Source organism: Belonocnema kinseyi, chromosome 7 (assembly GCF_010883055.1).
Source record: "Belonocnema kinseyi isolate 2016_QV_RU_SX_M_011 chromosome 7, B_treatae_v1, whole genome shotgun sequence".
Classification (NCBI taxonomy): Eukaryota; Metazoa; Arthropoda; class Insecta; order Hymenoptera; family Cynipidae; genus Belonocnema; species Belonocnema kinseyi.
Genome location: NC_046663.1, coordinates 83,541,329 through 83,565,954, shown reverse-complemented (window position 1 = coordinate 83,565,954; position 24,626 = coordinate 83,541,329). Strand labels below are relative to the sequence as shown.

At 34.6% G+C, this 24,626-nt stretch overlaps 1 protein-coding gene across 1 annotated transcript in view; it reads left to right on the top strand.

The window, feature by feature from the left end:
* The window catches only part of LOC117176533 (pleckstrin homology domain-containing family G member 4B-like), a 19,830-nt gene extending 16,492 nt beyond the window's left edge, over window positions 1-3,338 (top strand). The window contains 1 exon segment of the mRNA XM_033366787.1: window positions 3,277-3,338. Coding sequence (XP_033222678.1) covers window positions 3,277-3,338 — 62 coding nt within the window.
* The last annotated feature ends 21,288 nt before the right edge of the window (window positions 3,339-24,626 follow it).

Below are 24,626 nucleotides of genomic sequence, written 5' to 3'. Positions count from 1 at the left end.
ATCTCTATCCCTTCCACACACTACTCCTTTCCTCTACCGAGTGAGTCACGCCTACCCCGAAAGGGAAATGGCTTAATGGTGTAATAATAATAATAATAATAAAATAAATATTTTTACTATTATGATTTATGTTGGAATATAAAAGATACTCAACGATATTTATTATTGCCCGAGTATTGGACAAACTTTTTACGTTGTCCCAGTAATGGTCGGTTTACCTTAGTTTTTACGAAGACCAAATCAAAAAAAGTTTTTTAAAAAGAAGCTTTTATTAAAGTGTATAAATAAACCAAAGCTTCACGCGTAAATATTGAACATTTAATTTATACGAGCAAGAAATTTTAATATATCCGCCCCAAATTTTTATTTTTAGTTTCCTAATTATTATTTTATAACTAATATTGTAGCCCCTCTAATCAGAGGGAATTATATAGTTTTCTTCAGGTATAAATTTATAAAAACCGGTTTTTTTAAATTACATCAAGAAATTTTTTTCAAACTTGTTTAGTAGTAATGCTTTCTTGTAGTACTTTTTTGGGATATCATATACCATCGGTTGGGGGATATTTCACATACAAATTAACAATTTTCAAATTTGTTTAAAAAAACTTTTTTACATTAAAAGATGAATTTTTAATAAAAGAATTAAATTTTTAACACAATAGATGAATTTTCAACCTAAAAAGATGAATTCTAAAGAAAAGTGTAAAAATATAATAAAGAAAAAAGTGACTAAATCCGGGAAATCTGTTCTCATAAATTTGAAAAGAAATACAAGTATTTTTAGTTATAATCTTTTTCAGAATTATTGATATAATAGTTTGTTTTATTGGAAGAACAAGAAGGGTACAGAATTTGGGATCAATTAGAAAATTGAGTTTCTAGGTCCAATAGAGGAGTTTCACGGCTAGTTTTGTTCAAATTTAGTTGTATTTCGAAAATCGAACTTTTTTTTCTTCTGTCACTAGAAAATCCCCTTTGTAATATTTTTCTCACACTTCAGATTAATAGTTTTTACAAAGATTGCATGAAAACAGTTATTTGAAAACAAGCTTTTATGAAAATATATAAATAAATAAAAGCTTGAAGCGTCAATATTAAAAATTTTATTCATATGAGAAAGAAATTTCAATATATCCGCCCCACATTTTTATTCCCCTTATTATTATTGTACCCCCCACCCCCCTTCAATCAAAGAGAATTATATAGTCTGTTTTCAGTGTATTTTAATAAAAGCCGGTTTTTTAAAATACATAAAAAAAATTTTTGTAACTTTTTTAGCAGGAATACTTTTTTGGGGTATAAATACCATCGTTTGTGGGATATTTCAGATACAAAGCTTCAGATACAAATTAAATAGTTTTCAAATTTATTTATTTTCAATAAAAAAAAATTCTACAATAAAAGATAAATTTTCAAACTAAAAAGATGAATTCTAAAAAAAGTGTAATATTGTAATAAAAAAAGTGAGTATATCCGGGAAATCTGTTGTCATAAAATTAAATAAAAATAATAATATCTTTAGTTCTAATCATTTTCTGAATTATTGATATAATAGTTTGTGTTATTGGAAGACCAAGAAAGATACAGAACTTTGAATCAATTAGAAAATTCAATTTCTAGGTTCAATAGAGGAATTTCACGACCAGTTTTTTTTCAAATTTAGTTGAATCTCGAAAATCCCCTTTGTAATATTTTTCTTACACTTCGGGGTAATGATTTTTACGAAGACCAAATCAAATGAAGTTTTTTAAAAAACATGCTTTTATTTAAATATTTAAATAAAGCACTATAATTTTCTCTGATAAGTGGACTTGCAATAAGAAAATATAATTATCAAAAGATTACTATGTGTAAATAAAAGCTTGGGGCGTAAATATTTATGTGATAAAGACATTTAAATATTGCCGCCCCACTTTTTCATTTTTAATTACCTTATTATTATATTATTATTAATTTTACCCGTCTATTCAGAGGAAAATTATATTGTTTCCTTTAAGTATATTTGAATAAAAGCCTGTTTTTTTTAAAGTATACCAAGAAATATTTTTGAACTTTTTTTTTAGTACTTTCTAGGGATATAAATTTTATATTGTGGGAGGGAATGACCCTCGGTTGGGGAATAATTCAGAGACAAAGTTTTAGATACAAATTTAAAATGTTCAAATTCATTTTAAAAAAAACTTTTTAATAATAAAAGATGACTTTTTAACAAAATGCTTGAATTTTCAATAAAATAATTAAATGTTCAACAAAATAGATAATTTTTTAATCTAAAAAGATGTATTCTCAAATAAAATTGTGATAGTTGATATTTCAACCAAAAAAGATGAAATTTCATTTAAAAAATAAACGAATTTTGAAACCAAACAAACGAATTTTCAACAAATAAATATTTTTCAGTCATGAAGGTAAACAAATTTAATCTAAATTGTTGAACCTGCAAGCCAAGGCATCAATTTTTTGTAAAAGCATTGCATTTTCAATCAGGAAATATGAATTTTCATTCAAAAAAATAAATTTTCCATAAAGTACTTCAACTGTTACTCACGCAATTGAATTTTCAGTTAAAAAATATCTATTTTCGACGAAATAGTTAAACTTCTCAAGAAAGAGATACGCGCATACATAGTGATAAAGGATCTAAGATTAGAGGGGGAGAAGCTGAAGGAAGGAGTGGAGGATGTAAAAGTAAAGAAATGGGAACATACCACCTTGATAAAAGAAGTTTTAGGACTTTATTTTTAAAATCAACACGTTCCGCGGAGCGGTTTCTTGTGTCAACCGAATAGGAAAAAGTCGCAGGGAGCCAAATCAGGCGAATTCGGTGGTTGTTGGATGGTATTCGTTTCGTTTTTAGCCAAATGCTCACGGATAACGATGACATTGTGCAAAGTCGATGTCATTTTTTTGTGAAAAATCGAAACCACACACAAAGATAGATGTACACAATACGGCGTCACTTCAACAAAGGTCAAGCTATCAAGCTGAAAATCTGACAGAAAGTCAATGACACTTCTCCCAACACAACAAAAAAAGAAGAATTGAAATCGGCCGAATGAGAGCGTCACACGTGACGAGTCCTAAAACGTTTTGATCATGGTGGTAAGAGAGAAGTGATGACAAAGAAGAGGATATTATATGGAAGCTCGGAGAGGATAGAAGATGATTTTACATGGGAACAAAGGAAGATGCAGTATAAGTTAAAGAAAATAGTGTAAGAGGAAAAAAGTGGAAAAAGAACATGGGTTTATTATGGTAGAATACAATTAAAAGGCATGTGTTGGGATTGGGACAAAGACAAGGAAGAAATAGAAAATGAGGGTCCGGGAAACTAAGAGAGGATAGAATGCATTGAAAGTTTATAAAATTTTGACACAAAGGGGTGTAATAGTGATGATGGAGACGTCGCTAGATGAAAAGGGATGGGAAGGAGTAAAGGAAAGGTTACCAAGATATTATAAATTGTAGGTGCAAAATGCAATAAGGAAGAATAAAAAAGACAGAGCAATGTGAGGAATGGCGTTGGGAGTAAGGAACGAATGTATAACAGAGAAGGATAAGAAAGAGATGAAAGAACAAAAAGAAGGATTAACAGTAGAAGAGATAAATATTAAAGGAGAGAGGGAAGATAGTGGGGGTGTATGTAAGCGGTAATATTCAGGAGCAATCAGTGAAGATGAGAGAACTTATGGAGGAATATAAACAAGAGATTAAGTTTATAATAGCTAATAGGAGAATTTAATACATGAAAAGGAGATAGAAGAGGAAGTGAATGAGGTGGAGAGCAAGGAGGATACTGAATGGGGAGAGAAAGAGATTTTTGAAGAGCCTAGAGGAGACGGGATGATTAATCCTAAACGGAAATATACAGGGGCATGAGGAAGCCGAGTATACACGTTCAAGAGGAGAAACGGAAACGGTCATTGATTATGTGGTTGTAGACGACGGAGTAAGAGGCGATTACAAAGGTTCGGAGTAAGGAATATCAAAATGGGAAAAGGAAATGTAAACGAGGAAATGGAAATAATTCAACGAGAAATAAAAAGAGTACTAGAGTACAAAAAAGAAGTTAGTAAAGGAGGGGATATAAGTAGATGGGATGAGGAATGTAAACAGAACAAGACAATGAGAAGGGAATTAGGAAAATATAGAAAAGGGACTAGTAGTGGAAATAAAATGGGAGAGAAAAAGAGTATACTGAGTTGTGTGATAAAGAAGAGAGGAAAATAAAAAGTTTGAAGAAGAGGCGGAGAACGCTAGGACGGAAAAATAGGTTTGGAAAGTGGTAAAGAGAGAGAGGGGGGGAGTAAGCTAGCATATTGAGTAGTAGAATGAAAAAAATATTTTATGGAATTACTAGGAGGGGTACAGAGGACAAAGAAAGATGGAAAGGCACTTGGTATAGATGAGATTCAAAATGAAGTCTGGAAATATGGGAGACAGAATAATAGGAATGGGAATGGATAATGTGCAGTAGTGTATGGTAAGAAGAGGGACCGCCAGAGTTATGGAAGGAAGGAGTAGTGGTACCCTATCTATACTCAAGGGCGAGTCGAGACAATCCCTGTCATCTTCTTGATTAGTAGACGAACCAGAATTTTTAAATTTAATTATAGTTATGACGCAAAAAGACATAAAAAATTATTTAAACCTTTTTAATTAACGTAAGTGAAATACTACTTCTAAAATATGAATTAAATAATATTATTTGAATAAATGAGGCCAGAAAAGGGACTTAATTTGGGTTCAATTAGAAAATTTATCATTTGGCTTCGCCAGCGGAGTTTCACGGTCAATTTTATCCAACTTTGGATGAATCTCGAAAATCTAAACCTTTTGTCTTTCAATACTTGAAAGTCTCATTTACAACGTTATTCTTACACATCGGGGTAAATTTTTTTCATAGCGAGAAACAAAAAACGTATATAATATGGGTTAAATTGGAAATTTGATCTTCTACGTTCAATAAAGTAGTTTTTGTGTCATTTTTATCAGAATTTGGAAGCCGAGAACCCGAGATATTGCCGCTTCTCTTTTGTTTCTTCGTGCCTGAGTCACCGCAACACACTTCCCGTAGCTCTTTTTACTCCTACCTGCGGCGCGGCGTCAATTCTCGGAAGGGATATATACGGGGGCTATATGTTTGAGTTTGACTGTATCCCGAACATCTAAAAATTTTTTCTTCCTACGTTCGAAAATCCTTTTCATGCTTTTATAATATTTTTCTGACACATTCTCACACATGCACTGAAACATGGCCTGTAATAGTGAAGAAAGTAAATTTGAAACAAGAATTAATTTGGGTTTGCCAGAGGAAAAATGAGAGCAATTCTGGTCGGAAATGGTCAGGGAGTGGGATGGATGAAGAGACTGGAAAAACTGAAAAAAACAAAGTCTGGGAAGCTATAGATAAAGCTAGAAGAAAAAATAAATTAAAGAAGTAAATTAGAAAGTCGAGAAAACTATGAAATTAAAAGCTGGGAAGAGAAAACGGAAGCCCTAGAAGCTCGTGCATGAGCATATAGTCTGTAAATAGAATAAAACAGCCGAGAAGTTAGCATTTAAGCTAGTCCCTCAAACCCGTAAAAGGAACAAATTGAATACGTACATTGCAGTTGCATATACTTTTATTAGGCTTTGGAAGTAAGTGTGCAAATATAATGCGCTAAGATTACTAACTATATTCTTTGCAATCAAGAGAAAAAATATTATAATTTTAATCGAAATTCTTATAGATTAATCTAGAATTCGCGTGTTGCTCATTTAAATAAGATTTTTGTTCTCACAAATGGAGATGCTGCATAAAATTATATAAAAATATTTTCAGAGTCTTAAACCAAAGAATAAAGATATGGAAAAAAGGATAAAAAAATTGTTTTTAATTCTTGGGAGAAAAAGAATTTGTATTTCAAGGTTTTTTGGCCGCACTTCAAGATCCTCTAAGGATAGTTAAGACACTTGGGAATCGTTTCTAATTCGATAGGTCCAACTGGAAAACGAATGGCCTTTTTAGCACTCGATTTTTCAATAGCAACTAATTATAATGTCGAATCACGAATTGAAAGTTGTTCTTACAACTTTTACTACGCGCATGCATTATTAAACACATAAACAAATTTTGTGACGACTTCCCTATTTTGTTTAGCCAAAGTCGAGTGGTCGGGGTTCACGTTTCTCAACATTATCTAAATCTAAAGGATCTCTAGTCGCACTCGGCCAGGCATAACGTCAGAAATACTGCTCTGTACCAATCCGACCACTTTACCGCCATGCAAACTAAGAACGCCTTTAACTACAGTTAACTTGACTCAGAGTGGAACCAGAGATCCCAATACTCGGATCTCTTCACACTGGGCATTTCTTCAATTTTGAAGATTTAGAATTTAAAACTTGACGTTTGATTTCCAAAATCATCAAAATACCCACAGGATATTTTTAAATGTTTTTGGAATGTTTAAATGTTCCACATAAGATATTAAATTTTTTTATATATCTCACGTGGGACATTCTCGCCTATCTTTCTTATTATTTATTTAGCCCAGACTGTACCTGTATCTCGATTTCTCATTATTTACTGTCTGTTTCATCTCACCATTTTTTATTAACGACATTTTTCTGCATCTTTGTAAGTAAAACGAATTTTCATATTTTGTTCAATTTCCTGTTTTTAATTCTATGTCTTTCCTAAGTTCCCTACACTACCGTCGAAAATTCTCGGCGCTTTAAAAAAGGTATCATCATATTCTCAGAAAAATTTGGGCTTCCGAATTCTCTATGAAGAATAAGATCCAGGCAACCAATGTTTTGGCCGTTCCTATAATGCGTATAGGAACGTTTGGTGCAGTAAAATGGAATGTCGATGAGTTGAAGCAACTTGACCGAAGCACACGCAAGATGATGATAATCCATCGAAGTCATCATCCTAGATCTTCTGTACTAGCTACAGTCTGCTCAATTCTAAAAAGCACAGATTCTCTAATGCGACTCATATAACAGCATGAAGTCATCAACGTTGCGGTGTTTCTCTACCGAGCCGCAGATAGGGCAGCAGAGGAGCTTGGTCAGCCATTTGATCCCAGCGACACGACACATGGCCTAGCATCATTAACACCTTTGGTGCTTAAAAGTCGTGCACAGGAAGCAGCTAAAGGAACTAAAGGAACTAAAGGAACATGCTGACAAGCCCCTTCATGGTAAATTCTACGGCATTATTCGTAGAGAAAAGCTATCGATGAGTCTATGCGACATGTTTCTCTAATCTACTGGATTAAGATCGAAAATGGAGGGATTTCTTTTTGCCTGCCAAGACGGCGTTATAGATACCTTAGTTTACCGTGAGCGCATGATGAATATACCTGTAGGTGATACCGACTGCTGAGCGCGAAAGAAAGAGCCAGAAATAATTGGACATGTTCTCAGTGGATGCTTAAAGTATGCACGCTTCGGGTACATATAGAGACACAATGCGGCTTTAAAAGTGTTATATTACCATCTTCGGCATTTCTATCGTGTTGATCTATGCCTGTCTTGCCATACGCCCAGGAGGAACTGGAATCCATCTTAGAGAATGATCAGTGTAAGATCTACTGGAAATTCTTGTTTTTCACCACTCAACGCATAAGTGCTACAAAGCCCGATATTGTCCTCCAAAATCTAAAGACCAAGATAATTTACGTGATTAAATTCTTGGCACCAACCGATGGTAATATCACGGCAAAGGAGGAAGAAAAAAGGGCGAAATATCAAGCTCTTCGTTTCGAGCTGAGCAGGCTGTACCAAGGCTACAAAGTCCATCTTATGGTTTTCATAATCAATCGGCTGCCTTGGAGGTATAAAAGCTTCATTTCTTAGGCAACTCAATAAAATCCCGACTTGCCAGCATCAGTCTCAGACGATCTCAAGTCAAATGCAAAAGGCTGTTCTTCTGGGTCACTGCATCTGGTCAGACAACACTGTTCCTCCTAACATTGTACAAAGGTTAGTCACTCTAAAAAAGTATGCAGAGGTGAAACCTTCACCTCCAACTGTGCCGTCTGCCGCGTATAAAGTCATCCGCGTCTAGAGACCGCAGTCTAAGAAACAGTGTTTTAGGAAGTATCTTGCGTAAATTTCCCGTCCTTGCTTACCTTCTAGGATAGAAGGAGCAGGAGTGAATTACGTACACGTTGCAGTTGCTTCGGGATTGGTTGCTTTAAGGAACCATGATCGTAGCTTCTGGAGCCTACAACTTCTCTCATAATATACCCCTGAGCCGGCACCTCTGAAATGTTTCCATATACCTTCACCGAGGTTCTAGTGGTTCAGAACCCACCTTAAGCTATAGGCTTCCCCATCGTGTACTTGACTATAACCCAGTCCCTTATTGATGGGGTTAAAAAACCAGACCTACTTGAAACTATTTCATTATTTGAACATGTTGAACTAGATCTTATAGTAATAATAAAACGAGGAACATTTTGTTAACAATTATTGATGCAAAATAATTGATGAATTTTCATTAATTCGCTATTCAGGTGAGTGTACCAGTGATAAAACTGCTAGGCTAAGAAATAATTTCCAGTACTTGAGTACTCATATACACTGTTTTGTCTGTCATCCGTGTACTAATGGAATCATCAAATCATTGGTAAATGTTCAAAATATTTTTTCGTTTCCATTAGTTAAATCTCTGTATGTTTCACGTTTAAAATCGTGAGCGAAAGGTCAAAATTCAATATCGTTTACGTGAAACCAGTAAAAAAAAGTATCCACCGTTTGTACTCAGCGTTGTAGAACGTCAAACTCAACCGAATCCAACGTGAATTCGGCCGAATTCATGTGCTCAACGAGTCGACTTAGACGCGCGGAGTGCATGCGGTCCCACAGCGTGTTGAGCGTTAAAATCGTACGAATTCGGCCAGCAAAGTTTAAAAAAGTCCATGCGGTACCACTTGAATTCACAGTGAAACGCCCCTCGGGACCCCCCGACGTGACCTTTAGCTATGGTATTCAATACTCGGCATAGTCCATAGTGCCCGCATACCTACACTATCATGCAATTTGTCTTCCAGGATTATTTGTTATTAATTAATATGTTTCAAGATTGTCATTCCTAATTTTTATTCGATTGTATTTGTTGAAATTTTCCAAGAATTTCAATTCAAAATATAGCTCTCTACAACGTATATTACGAAACAGTTACGTTTAAGTGAATTTTACATTAATTGTTATTAATATATTGCAATTTTATTTCGACATATGTATAGTAAAAATATGAAAGCATCTGCATGATTTTTTTTCAAATTTTTTTAATCGTTCGTTTGAAAGATATCATCATCGAAAGTCAAGCAAGGAGAGAGGGACGCGAAATAACCACGCTTTTCGTCCTTTCGCGAAGGATATTTTCCGAACCAATTTTTGCACATAAACAAATGGGGACTTATAAGCTGTGTTTTTATCCGACTTTTTTCTTACGTGTAAATTACAAAAATGTGCAGCTGTTTTCGAGGGGCCTTCCTATCGTGAACGGATACTAGTGTAGTAGTATTTTGAGCCGAACCATCTTGAATAGGCGCGGCTAGTATCTATCAGTTAGCTAGCGATAGATGCGGACGGTGGCTATCCGTTATACTGATACTACGTATGCAATAGATAGGAATGGCAAATATCCCAGTATTTTAGTAAACCAGATCTAATATATTTAAATTATTAGACGATATCGATTATTCTCGCGTGATTTATTGAAAATTTAAAGTATAAATCTATAAATAGTTCTTATAAAATTTGGAAAGGATAATATAAGTCATCACATTTGAAGGGTAGATATTCAAAGTCGTATAACCGCCATTTCCAATTTTTTACAGGAGACCGGAAAAACGCTCGCATTTTTTGTAATTTTTATATTTTCTGAAAAACTCACGGCTGTTTCTTCATTATAAGATAATACGTCACCTATTCAAGTATAAAGCAATTTCGATTAAAATTGAGGAAGATACGCAGGAGTTTTACGAAGAATTCTAACACACATACAGATAAATTTGGTAAATTGTACTACTGTAAAAGTGCGAAAGGGTCTGTGGAAACACGAAATTTACATTGGGCTGCATTGGTTGTTAAACGACTTTGAATTGCCAATAGGGCGCCAGTTACCGAAATGCAATGTTTGAAAAATTCTCACCATAAAACTATTAAGAATTTTGACTTGCTCTTATCGCCGAAAGGACGGCATCATCTTAGAGTTTCGAAAAAAAAATAAAACGAATTTTGAAAAATTGACGGTCATACGACTTTGAATATCCACCCTTCATATATATATATATATATATACATATAAGAATTATTATAGAAATAATTAAACACGTGTACATTATAAAATTCGCATTTATAAATAATAATTGCAAATTAAAATAATTTTGAGCGACTTTCAATCAATATAATTCTTAGGATATTACAACAAATTCCAACCTATTTCTCCCACATTTGTGTTTTTCAAAATCCCACTCGATTAATTTGTGTTTAGCCCACTCGTCCATGTTTTAAATGAAATTATTAAACAAATTCAATCCGAGAGAAACAAAATGATCCCGACATATACAGCAGATGCGCCGTCCACATCTACACTGACAATTTAATGCAGTAGATGCTAGTAACGCATATCCGGTGGGATAGGCGTGACAGGTATCTAAGGGCTCGCTTCAGCGCCAATCACGATAGTAGCCAGACCTATCTCATGAAGCCTTGCTCGAAAACATTAAAATTTGGCGAGCGCGGAGATACGGATAGGGAGTGCGAGGATCTACCGACAGCTATCCAAAGCATACTTGCTGCCAGTATCTTTTTTTTTCACTGTGATGCAGGAAAGTACCAAAAGACATTTCTCTAGAACTCTCTTCGATAAAACACTTTGATCCATAGACTTTTTTCGAATCTTGTGTCGTTTTGGCAAAAAATGTGAATTTCGAACTTTATTGGTTAGTTTATTGGTGAGTTGGCCTTTGAAATCTGATCGCATCAATTATGAATACAATCTGATTTTCAACTTAGAGCCCACGAGCACAGTTGGACGTAACCAACTTTGCACGCATTTTTCACGTGCAAGTCCATTTGCACTGAATAATGTCATCAGTGATACGACCGCTCTACGGACTGCCGCCTAACGCACCGGCTGAACGAAGCCGGTTACTACCACTAGCGAACGGTGTTGCGAGCGCTCGGTCGTCTTACTCTCTAAATTATTGGGAAAGAAAAATAACACCCCGGGACGGAGAGCGCCCGTGTCGCTCAAGAAACATGACCGTCAGAGTATACACATCAGTATGGTTTTGAATGGGAGTCGGAAAAAACAAGGTTAGATACTCTGTGCGAGTTCACGAAAGCTACGCCGTCATCCAGAAACGCGATAGAAGGTCAGCGAGTGTTTAATTCTGGCATGATAATCATGTGCGGTGTGAGTGCAAAAACGGGTGAAAGCATTGATTTGTATGCTTTATGCCTTCAAACTAGTGCCTTAACAAAAGATCTACATACGATAACTGGCAGATTAAAAATGAGGAATAATTGTAATAATGACTCGGATGTAGAATATTTCATGTCTATTGACAAAATGACATGTTCGTGCAAAACTGGTACCAGTCAATCGTGTAAACATACAGTAGTTGTCCTGCTTTACTGTAAAAGGTGAGAAATTTTTGTGAATAAAATGTTATATTTATACATTTACTTCATTTTCAATAAAGTTTATTTGAGTAATACTGTAGGATCATGGCTTTTCTGAATTCCATCATTTCATTTACAATTTTTACCGAAACATTTAATTGGTCATTAAAAATAAGAACAGTCGGGGAAAGCGAGAAAACTATTTTTTAAATATATTTTTTTGTTTTCAAGGCCTGTTTAAAACTTGATAAATCGATCGGATGTGTTTGAAGTACAGGTTAAATTTCTCTTGGTTCGTTATACTTAACCTCAAAACCAGCTGGGAAAAGGAAGCTGTTTCTGCTATTTACACTGGAATTTGGGAGTAAATACATGAAATTCTCATTGTTATTACTCAAGCAAAGTTGAGAAGAGTTAGTTGTCACATCTAACCACCTTCCCGAAGGTTTTTCGAAAATTTAACCTCTAAAAAATTACACTACATTATCGATAAATCATGTATAAAAACCATAATGTTTTCGCTTCCCCCGACTGATACTTGTTTTCAATGAACAACTAAAGTTATTAAAATAAAAGTTGCAAGTAAAATGATGAAATTCAGAAAAGCCGTGATTCTAAAGTATTACCTTTATTTGTTTCTATTTTTTTTTGTATGAGAGATCGGAAATTCCATCTTCGTGAACAAAATCTTAATCACAAGGTTTTATATGCTCACTGTTGAAAATTATGTCAATTTTGCTTTATTTAAAAACAAAATATCGTCGGACTCTCATATAAAAACATAGCCAAGTGTATACTCCTGACGGCCATATTTTTTAGTTCGCGCAGTGACCACCAGTAGCGCATGCTATTTTAAACTCCCAATACTGAACGGGGCCCAAACCTCACTCCTTTTGATTGCAATTCACTATAAAAAATCTGTGAATTGTTTAATAAAAAGCACCTGAAAGCCTAAAGTCTTGCGAATTCAACGATGTGAACATTTTTGCCCTTAAAATTTTCCGTCATTAGTAAGAGGGTAAAACATTTTAAAAAACCGATTTTTTTCGGCCTCGTTTTTCAAGCGCCGAATTTCACTTGTTGCCAGAACGAGGTCGAAGTTAGAAAAAATCTGAAAAAATGCTCAGATATTCTTTCAACAATCTTTAATACAATGCATGCTTCAAAATCCCGAAATATTCAATAATTTACTTTTTACGGTGATTTATTTACAAATACTTTAGCTTGAGAACAAATGAGGTGGTAGAAAAAAAGTATCCTTTCGATGACAATAGTAATTCCAAAAAAAGACAATTCCGTTGAAAAGATGTAAGCGAAGGAAGCAGAGCCGCCTCAAAGCCAAGAGATAAAAATCAGGTAAATCCTTTTACTGATCGCGTCGTTTTATTAAACTTTTCTATTTTTCACGTTTTTTATTTTAATACACGAAGAAAAAGATATGGTACAATGATATCGCAATGGCACAATGATATCGCAAAACCTTTGTATTGAAATAAAACGCAATATGATAACGTACAAACAGATTCCGGAGCTTTTTCGGATATTATAACACAACAACATCGCTTGGCCACTACTAGAATTCTCGTATATATAATATAATAAAATAATAATATAATGTAAAATCTTGCAATTTACGATATCACGATTTTGCGCTATCATAAAGTGGTTCTTACGATATATAGCGCAGGATATACGGTATATATTGCAATTCTTGCGATATCGTTTTCTCCGTGTAACCATTTTTAATTATTATATATACAGTCCTACGTAAATTAATTTATTTGTGTCCAGCAATTATTTGATTTCTATTATTGAAATAGGAAATAACTCAACTAATCGAATCAGTAATTTTCTACTAATCTTTGGTGGCTCACTTTTCGCTAATCGAATGTGTTAAATTACAATACTAATTAGTTCAATTTGATCAGCCCACAGTATATTTGAAGCAAAGTGTTCACAGTGCTAACTAAATAAAATTTGTAAGTGATTTTTAAAATTATTAATCAGATATGAACTACATTATTATATATCGTTTAAAATGTGGATATCTTTTTGCGTTTTTCCTACGAAAACATTTTATTTGAGACTTTGATTTTAGTGTTCCGTCGATTTGGAATGAAGGTTTAGTGATATTGAAAAACTTGCCTTTTTTAAATTTTAATATTTACAATTGATTCAAACAATAGTTGCCTGCGGATCATAGATGTATCAAATAAAATATTATTCACCAGTCATTATTATCTATCTATATTTTCATTCCAAACATGAGATTCATTAATCTCTCCAATTAACCACGAACTGTTGACAGATTTTCGTAATTCACAATGGTAATTCTTAGACATGCGGACATTCGTTACATATTTCAAGTATTGTTAATTTACATCAAATAATAATTTAAAATAATTAAATTTTTTGTTATCGGATTGGGCGTAATCCGAAATGAACGGAATACCAATAACGTTTTAAAAATTGAAGGCGGTAAAACACTTATTCAAATTGGTGTCACGTGACTCAGAGGTTCTCATAATTATCTATCAATGTGACGATGTGGCTTTGATGAAAACTAACGAAACTCATGATAAAGAGGTCTGCTGTCAATTCTGACTATTTTGACTTGATAACTTATTCATATTTTTTTTTCTAATCTGAATGAGGAAAAATCGAGTTAGAAGAACTCAGTGCTGCCTTATGAGATTTAGAAATTTTATCATCCTCATAAAAATACCATGTTATTTAAAGTGCTACTTATTGCAACTATCGTTTTATTATTTAATTTGTGAATATGACCTTTTCCTCAATTCAATCTGCTGTTGAAAATGATAATCTTTCTGATTCTAAATGGCAATTATCAAGTTTGAAGTATATTTACAATTGATATAGAAAAACGATCGTTTCACAACGCTATGTAAATTAATACTACAGTGAATACTAGAGATATAATCTCCTGAGAAGCTGCGCCAGGTGAGTGGCGATCGCTCAAGCGTGAAAAAACGAAAGTGTTTTCTACGAAACGGCCGTCTATCTGGATAATTCCCCACCTCTTGCAGTCCCAAAAAAGGCCCAGTTTTAGAGTTTTACTGTTTCTTCCTTTCCACATCCTAGATTGCCATCAAACGCTTGCAAAAATAAATATGATGATGCCAAATTTTACTAACAATAGTTTCTCCGTGTAAAAAATTCTTATTTTTCTCAACTTTGTCCAGACGATCAGAAGAAAAGACTTTGAAAATAAAAATAGACTAAATCACGTTAACAATTTCTTAATATGGCCTTCCTATTGTTTCAATATCCTATTGTTTTGTTGCAAATTCGTCCTTTTGGTTTCAAAATTAATCTTTTAGTGTTGAAAAGCCGTCTTTTTTGGTTAAAATAAATACATTCGAAATTTTTTAATTTGAATTTGAAATCGTTATATATCGTCTATAACAGATTCCGTACGAAAAATTTTAAAAGATTGAAATGCTTGTCTTTAAATATTATTAGTCAGGGAAAATGAAAATATAGTCTGGGAATGTCAGGAAAAAGTCACGTAATTTTGTGAACAAAGTTTTTTGGCCACCTTGAATTACTTGCTGGTTTTGAAATTTATTTAAATTCCGTATCAGTAGGGACAACTTTCGAATTCATGTTTTTAACACACTCTATGCTCTTTCCTGTCTCCACCGAAAGAAATTCAGATTTAAATCGTAGTCATACCGGACAAACCTGACTAGACTTTGGAAACAAATAGCAATTGGGACAGGATGAGGATTAAATCTAAAAGTTGTTATTTTCAGAAAAATAAAAAAATGTACTTAAGCATGTAGAAATATAATAATTATAACTATATTCACCAATAGAATTAAAGATGACCATTAAGGTGAAAGTCAGAATATAAATGATCTTCATTTTTCTCAAGGAGATAAAAAACTGATTATAGTATTATTAAAGAATTTGGGTAACAAAGTAATTAATGAATATTCTAGTGTTTCAGTCAAGTATATATAACTTTCTTATCTGGAAGATCATAGGCATCAAGCTTGTCTTTGTTATTTATAAGTCAGTTTATAGGGGAAAAAATTGTTGACTATGTTTGTCAAAATTTATGTCGCTATACGCTCATTATTTGTATTGCGAAATATGGAGAAACACTACGGTTGAAATCACCCATTTTCATTTGACTACTAATACGTGCAAAATTGTTATAAATCTCTAAAAAATTATATTGCTTCTGTAAATCGACTTGTCCAAACATTGAAAATTGACAAGCGATTTTTTCAATTGCGAAGTCTCTGCTTTTTCTCCATCACGCGTTTTAAACGTGAAAGAAACAAAATTTCAAAATTATCAAATGATAGAAATAAAAAATATTCGTTTCAACTTCAACTTCCGTTTCAACTTCATTTTTTTCCAAACTCGAATTTTTTACATTTTTAAGGAAAAAATAGTATATTGTGCTACAAGTGCGAAGAGTAGGCAGTTCCATACGAGTGTGAAGTTAGCAGTACGAGCCAGAGACGATTTGAAGAGGAATTGTAGGCGAGTCGTAGACGAGTTAGAGGCGAACCGAAGACGAGCTGTAAATAACTCGAAGACGAGCCGGAAACGACACGAAGATGAGCCGATGGCAAGTACTGTAAACTTCACATGAGTTTAACTGCCTACTTTTAGCTCCTGTAGCACACGATATTTTTTCTAACAAATTCGAGAAATTTTCGTTTTAACAAACAATAAAAACCAATTTTTTGAAAAATTGTGGTATTTTTTTAAAATTTATGGTAAAATTATAAAAATTACCCAAAAATTCCGGAAATTTTTGACATATTTGTAAATTACCGAAAATTTATAGAAGTATAGTGTATTCGAAGAATTTTAGAAAAAATTCAAAAATTTCTGAAAATTTATGGATAATTTGCTAAATTTCAAAAATTTCTTAAAATTTATGAAAAATTGGCTTTTCCAAAATTTTCAGAAATTAAAGAAAAATCGGCAAATTACCAACAATTTCAGATGTCTAAAAGTTTACAAAATTTTCGGTTATTTATCGGTAATTTATCAGTCATATATGGTAATTTATCACTTCAAGTATGTCCAATAACTATTCGCTACTCACAATCAGTCTCTCAAGCGTTAAGTCATAATGAAGTGAAGTTGTGATGCTAACAGTCCTGGAAAGTAATTTTGACTCGAAATGCGCAAGCGCAACAGCAAGAAAAAGTAATCTTACTCAAAGAGCGCAAGCGCAGAAGCTAGGAAAAGTCTTTATAACTGCTTTTTACCACGGTTTCGGAATTGGTCACTTCCCGCACGCTATACATGCCTCGAAAATCGAACTTTTCGTGCGTGTTCTTATTTTGTTCTTATTGTATTCTTATTTTTTAAAGTAGTTTTCACCAACAATTTCTTTGCGGAAAAATTTATATTTTTGAAAACACACGAATTGTGGTGCAAGACATCGAAAGGTGGAAAGGAAATTTCTTAGATCTACTCGAAGGGAACAATTTTGTTTTTGGACTTCAATTTCGTCTTTAGATCTTTTTAAATTTTTCATATTTTTTCTTGTAGATTTCGAAACAATGAGAAACCCCCTAATGAGGGTAAAAATTGTCATTATCGTCATTAGTTTGAAAAAAGCAGGTTATTATAGTAAAATATAATAATATACCAAATTAGAATTATGTGCAGCCGCTATTATTATATTAGAACTTAAAATTGTTTGAAATTATGCTTTTCTTAAAATATGTAGTTGCTTATTATCTTTATTGTATTTTTAGTCGAAATAAATAAGAAAGGATTATGAGAATAAAAAGAATATATTTTGTAGCTACATTTTACATTGAGAATTTAATTTCGATATGGGTAAAATTACATAAATTGTTGACAATGAAACAGAACGGCAGGATTTAGTTTCCAATTCTTGAGTATAAATTATTGACTCTTTAGTGGAGACCACCAATTGTAAATTTTAGTTTCAGTTCATAATTTTGTTAATGAATTACTTTGCCAACGCAACAATATGCGTTTTCTCGTAGTTTTAGAAAAAGTTGACTTTCCAGTATTCTACACAGGCCATATGCAGTTCGACGAAAAACGATTCCCATCGGCCTGCAGCTTAGGCAGTAGCACTTCCTTCTCGAAGCTGGAAAGTTGCGTGTTCGATTCTCGACGCCTCCACTTTTTTTTGAATATTTTATTTATTAAAATGCCTATATCAACAACACAACTACCCCTATAACTATATCGCATAGATTACAATTAGAATTAATGCAAAAAAACTACGCCCCCGCCCACAAACAAAAGAGTCAAACTTCTAAATATAAAATTAATTTTCTTTAAAATATTATCGTTCATTGTTTTTTATAATCTCCTCCCATGTTGCCCTGTCTGTGCTTTAGATTATCTTATTTTGGAAATCTATTCGCATATCCGGTTTCTGTAGGTTCTCAATTTTTATTCGCGTTTGTTTTGTTTTCTTTTTTCTATTTTTTCTCCATCCCCAACCTAAGTTAATTTTGGAGTTCAGAAGGTGATGATCAGTGTTGCATTCGGAACCCCTCATGACCCTTGTATCTTTGATTAACTCTCTTAGTCTTTCATCCGTAACAACGAAGTCAATTATACTGTGGCTATTTCCTTTAGACCAGGTATACATGTGGATCATTTTATGTCTAAACCAAGTATTTATAATAAACAGACCCCTTTCTCAGTATAGACAAACTAATTTATCTCCGTTATAGTTTATTCTTGAATCCCGAAAATTTCCTAGTACTCTTTCTGTATCCTGATTTTGGATGCCCACCCATCCGTTCATGTCTCCTAGAAGAATTATTCTTTCCCCATGTTCACAAATATTTATTGTGTCATTTAAAGTATTCCAGAAAGCGTCTTTTATATCTCTGGGATCACTGTCAACTGGCGCGTAGCATGCTATAATAAATAACTATCTACTCCTGACCATATTTCAAATCCGCCTTTCAACACGCCGTTTCCTATGTCTATACTTTCGCATCCCTTTTTCTTTGTTTCAGGCACACATAAAATATATAGTTTCCTCACTTCCATAGTTTCTCGCAATTCTTTTACCTTGAGATCATTCACCGCCCTAGCATTCCAAACACCCAGTCTCCATTCGCCGCCTGAAACATGACCTTCAGATTTACCGTGTGCATGCCTTTTGTCAATTAAAGTTCCAGTCCTTTACGAGGCTCTTTAATAGTTTGTATTATTCATTGTTTAGATTATACGTCAGACTACCACCTTTATGCAATAAGATTAGTTTTCTATTAATTCAAATTCTTCTTCTTTCTTTCTACCCACTCTCCACTACGCCAGGGAGGGGGAACAATTAGCCTAGGTCTGGAGAGAATTTAATCCAAGCTAATAAAGCGTGACCTATTTGGCCATGGCTATGTAGAGTAATAGTTTTAGGACTTGTAGTGTATCGTCGAGATATAATATTGTGTCATGGTGTAACGTTTTTGGTCAGGAAAACGAATTGGATTGGAAAAAAGAGAGGTTATCGTACGCGAGGTAGGTGGAAGTACAATGGAGATGAAATTGTCTATCAAGATGAAAGGCGCGAATTGTGATTTAAATTTGAAAATAAAAGGAATGTGAAACTGAACGGAACGAAAAATGGCGAATAGAGCTCCTGTTTGTATGATTATATAAAAAGGTTAAATAAGTAGGTAATTGTTTTTAAAGAATTGCAAGATAGGAAAAAAAGCTTTGTTTTTAGGATTGTAGAGAAAAGGTACTATACTGAACGGGGGTAAAAACCCGTTTTTAATCAAAGGTGACTCGAGTTTTTTTCTGGAATCTGAGTAACCAGGGCAGGCCCATAGCACGTGATTGATATCCCCGTCAGGGAAACCGCACGAAGCGCACCCCCCATCATCGATGAAATTTTTTCTAGCTAGACTAGCAGCTAGGTTGTAGTGATTGGCCCGTAACCTTGAAATCATTACAATTGATTTCCTATCGAGTTTTTATTTGTGAAACCATGGTTTGTTAAATTTCGATGAATCAAGAAAGGTTTTAAAGTAATATTGGCCACTTCCTGAAGATTCCGAGGCTTTACCCCAAGCTTCTAAGGCAGAGTTTAGGTGTAGGAGAAGGATTACTGACCAAATATCAGTGTGTGGGAGTTTTATATCGAGAAAGGTTCCATCTTTAGAGGAAATTTTAGCCAAATTGTCGGCGTATTCATTGCCTGGAATACCCTTGTGACCAGGAATCCATATTAGGGTTATATTAAGGTTATAACCTGTAGCTATATAGAGAAGATTTCAAATCTTGGAAATAAGATACGACGTTGAAGAAGAAGCGTTCAAGTTTTGACAAGCTTGATGTACACTTTTTGAGTCGGAGAAAATTAGTGAATTGGGAATGTTATTATCCAAGATGTACTGAATTGTCTCACTAATCGCTAGTGCTTCTGCTGAGTAGATAGAAGCGTGTTCCGAAATCCTCATTTTAATTTCTACATTAAGTTGCGGGGAATATACAGAGACCCCAACAAATGATTCTAGGTATTTTGAGCCGTCGGTGTAAAAGTGGGCAAAATCCGGAAATTTAAGTTTAGTGAAATTGTTTAAAACTTCTTCAGGGTATTTACTATGCTGTAAGGCTAAGCCTATTTGTAAATTGATCGCTGGTTGGAAAAACTTCAATGGGTACGCACTTGAGAAATGTAACGGAGTGGCTGAGTTTAAGCGAGTCTGTCTTTATAACCCTTAAGTTTGTAAAAAGATTTTAGTAGGCAAAAACTCTTGTGCAGGTTGAATAGAGTCAAACCATTTTTTGTTATGTAGTACAGGTTATATAGAATAGAATGCACTGGGTGATTAGGTGTAAGGAATGTTTTTATTCAAAATTTGTCAGATAGTAGTTGAAATCTGGACTTTATGGAGAGTTCTTTCAGTTCAGCTTGCATAACAATGAAAGGTGTGGATATTCGGTATCCGGAGATAACACGTGAAAATTTATTGTGCAGTTTGTTCAGTTTCCTGAAAAACATATTCCCACTATAAATGGATAGAACGTGACTACCATAGTCAAAAGAGCTCCTAAACAGAAAATGGAATAAGATTTGGACTGTCTGGGGGTGAGAACCCCACCAAGTACCACATAAGCACTTCAAAATGTTGATGACCTGATTGCCTCTATTGATCAGTTTTGAAAAGTGTAACTCCCAAGATAAGGTACAATGGAAAATTGTCCCTAAAAAATTAGCTGACTCAGATGGATTAATGGGTTGGTTGTCGATAGAGATATGGACATTATCTGGTAGGTCTTTGATTGGGATTAGAAAAATGACTAGTTTTGATTTCTCTGGGGAAATAGATAAACTCCTTTCATTTAGAAGGTTATTAATGATGGTTAAACTTTGTTGGAGAACATAAATGCATTCCTCCAATTCGTATGATGTAAAATAAAGGACTATATCATTGGCAAATTCTAAAATTTTGCAGCCAGGGTAGAAGATTGAATGTAGTTTCCGCGTGTAAATGGTGTACGAAACCGGACTGAGAATGCAGCCCTGCGGGAGGCCTTTTTTGATAGTGAATGGGCCTTTATTTTTACCATTGACTGTAAAGAAAAGCCTTCGTTTTTGAGTAAGATTGAAAATGAATTTACTGATTTTAATAGGAAGAACAATCTCCAGTAGGTCATTAGTTAAAATATTTGAAATGACATCATATGCGGTGTTTATGTCCAAGAACAGACAGGCTGTATATTGATTTTTAGCTTGGGATAAATACAATTCCGAGGAGAGGATCTCCAGGTTATCAGCACAGGAACGGTTTTTTCTAAAACTATACTGGGACGGAGGAAGGATGTTTTGATTCTCTAGCCAATAAATAAGTCTATTCAGGATCAGTTTTTCTGCGATTTTTAAAAAACAAGAGGCTAGCGCTATTGGTCTAAATTTCTATCACTTTTAGGAAGAAGGAATATTAAGAAATCTTTCCAGGAATTAGGGAAGATACTTTCATTAATTATATGATTTAAGATATGTAGTAGATGGGGAAGGGAGGCTTTTGGAAGGTTTGAAATTACCTCAAAACTAATTTTATCGAGTGCAGGAGAGGATTTGAGTTTGAAACCTTTCAGAATAGAAGCCATCTCCTGCAAAGTGAAGGGTTGATCAAAAATTTCAACTTGCTGTAGAGCAGTATAGTCATTTGGAGGAAGGGAAGTAGGAGTATTGTTATAAAGGGAGGAATTGTTTTCTAAGGAGAAGTCTGGGAGAGAAGGAATCACTACATTAGAAAAATCATTTGACATCGCTAAGAAGCTCTCGATATAGGCGTTCATATTATCTAGTGTATCCAAGTTTATAGAGCTAGAGGTAGGTGATGGTGGGTTCAATATTCTGTGACGAAACCCTCTTATTTTATTCCAAACATGAGAAATAGGGGAATCGAGTGACAGAGATTCACAGTATGATCTGAAACTGGTACGTTTAATGACTTTAAATCTTTTTGTGGTTAATGCCTGGTATTTTTGGATATCAATAAAGTTCTCGTAGTTAGAGGAGGCCATGTAGTGTTTAAATTTTGGTAATCTTATACAAGAAATCTTGTCGCATTCATTGTTCCATCGGGGGGGGGGGGGGGGGGTTCGGATAGAATTATTTCCTTAAAGGCTTTCTATCTAATTTGGGATCCGCCTTGTGAAGGGCATCATCTATATCCTTTAAAAAATTGTAATATGCACTTTTAATATCATAAGGAGATTTTAATTCAGGAAAATTGTCATCTTTATGGATTGAAGACAAAAAAGATTTGAAATTTTTCCAATCAACTCTTTTTAAATTATATTTGTATGAGAAGAATTGGTGGTATTTAACAGGAATACCGATATTTATTTTCAACCGGAAGTGATCACTACCCATTTTATCATCAAGAACTGACCATGAGGCAATTAATTTTAAATGACTAGAAACTATCGTTAAATCTATAGCTGATTTTTGCTGCCCTGGACGACGAAACAGAGTCGATTCTCTGCTGTTAATAACAAATAGACCCGTGTCAGACAACGCATCAAAAATTGAATTTCCTGAGGGACAGGAGGATTCACATCCCCAAGATGGGTGATGTGCATTGAAGTCTCCTCCAACAAAGATAGGAGAAAAGTTTGAAATCAAGTCAAAGAAAGTCCGCCAATTAATTGATCTAGTAGAAGCGCAGGGATTCCTATAAACGTTTACAATGAGTAATTGACCCAGTTCAGTTGAAAGGACCACTGATAATGTATCAAGGGTGTCATCTATACAATAGATTGTATCTATTTGTTTGAATGAAATGTCATTTCTAATAGCTATCAAAAGACCACCCCCCAAACGACCAGGGCGATCCTTCTTTCTAACATTAAAACTCCTGAGAATAAATCTGGACTGGGGATTAATCCAGGTCTCACTCAAGAGAATTACATTAAATTTGTGTGAGATTTTTTCCAGTGAGCCTTTCTTCGGGAAAATACCTCGACAATTCCACTGAAGAATATTTAAAGAGCTCTCCATAGCCATTATCTAAGGTAAAATATAGGGGGTGGCGGTCTGTGAGGAAGGTATAGAATTATGAATCAGAGGGGAGGTGGAGAAGGAATTGAAATTATTTAGCATGGCTAGGAAGGGGGCCATTTGGTTACACAGCTGTGACAGAAAAGACATCATCTGAGTAAGACTTTCGGCAAACTGAGAAGGAAGAGATAAATAGGAGGGAGGGGAGGAGGTGACACCATGAGGGTTAAAATTTATCTGTGAAACAGGGATATTAGTTGCATCAATATTATTGGAAAAATTAGGCACTCTTATAAAAGGACTCGAGGAAATTTTTCGGTTTCTTTGATTGGAGTTTTCGTGGGAAGTTAAAGGTGCGCCATGTTGTTTATCCTTATATTGAACCCGTGATTTTGGTTTTGAGAACGATGTGATAGATGCAAAACTTTGATGTAGACCTGAAGTGGGATTACCCGTGGTAGAGTCCAAGTCCACGCCTCCGAGGTTCGGGAAGTTTGAATAGCTAAAGTTAGGCGCCTGTGGAGGAACAGAAATAGATTTTGGTGGCCCTTTAAGCAGCGATTTTATATCGAAGGTAGAATTACTTGCTTGCGCGCGTTTCTTCTCTTGATGAAAAAGGCATGTAGTATCATTAATAGGGATATTTCTTAGGGCTACGATCTTTCTGATAGAAATTTGGTCCATATAGATTGGACATTTCTTGTCAGAAGCTAGGTGTGGGCCTTTATAATTAAGACAGATTTGCGAATTACCTTGGGGACATTCACCTCCAGTGTCGTGGGGAGTTCCATCACAAGAACGACATCGAGGGTTTTTGCATTGTTTTGCAACATGACCGAATCTGCAGCATTGATAGCAGATTCTTGGTTGGGAGATGTAGGGATCAACTTTGACTCTCAGTTGGAAGATGTCAATCAAATCTGAGACCTCCTGTCCTTCAAATCTAATCTGCATCGTTTTTGTCTGGAGGAATTCTCCCTTGTCATTCTTAACAACAAAGCGACGAGCACTAATAACTGGGCATTTGGAACTTGTAACAGAGTATCTGATTATATTCTCATTAGATATTTCCATAGGAATATTGCGCACTATACCCTTACGAGCGACCCGATAGTTAGGGATAAATGCAGCGAGATTAGATTTGGCCAAGAGAACCGAACTGTCAATGATCTTGTTGGCACTTTTACCATCGTGACATTCTACTAGGACTCTGGAGGAAGCAGATTTCTCAATATGTTTTATTAGTCCAGGAAAAGCAGTGTGGAGAACCTTCCGAACCACCATGACGTGTTTGGGTTCGCAATCTTTTGTCGGTTCAACAGTTACGAAGAAGGGACCTTTATTATGGACTGTGTATCTGTTTTTTAACAGTTGCTCATAGGAGTTGAAAGCTCCCGAATGATTCCTGTGGTGGATTTTGCTTTTCTCTGAAGGAGAAGCATCGAGCAGGTGGGAGGAGTTTCGCTTCGTCGGTCTCTCTTTT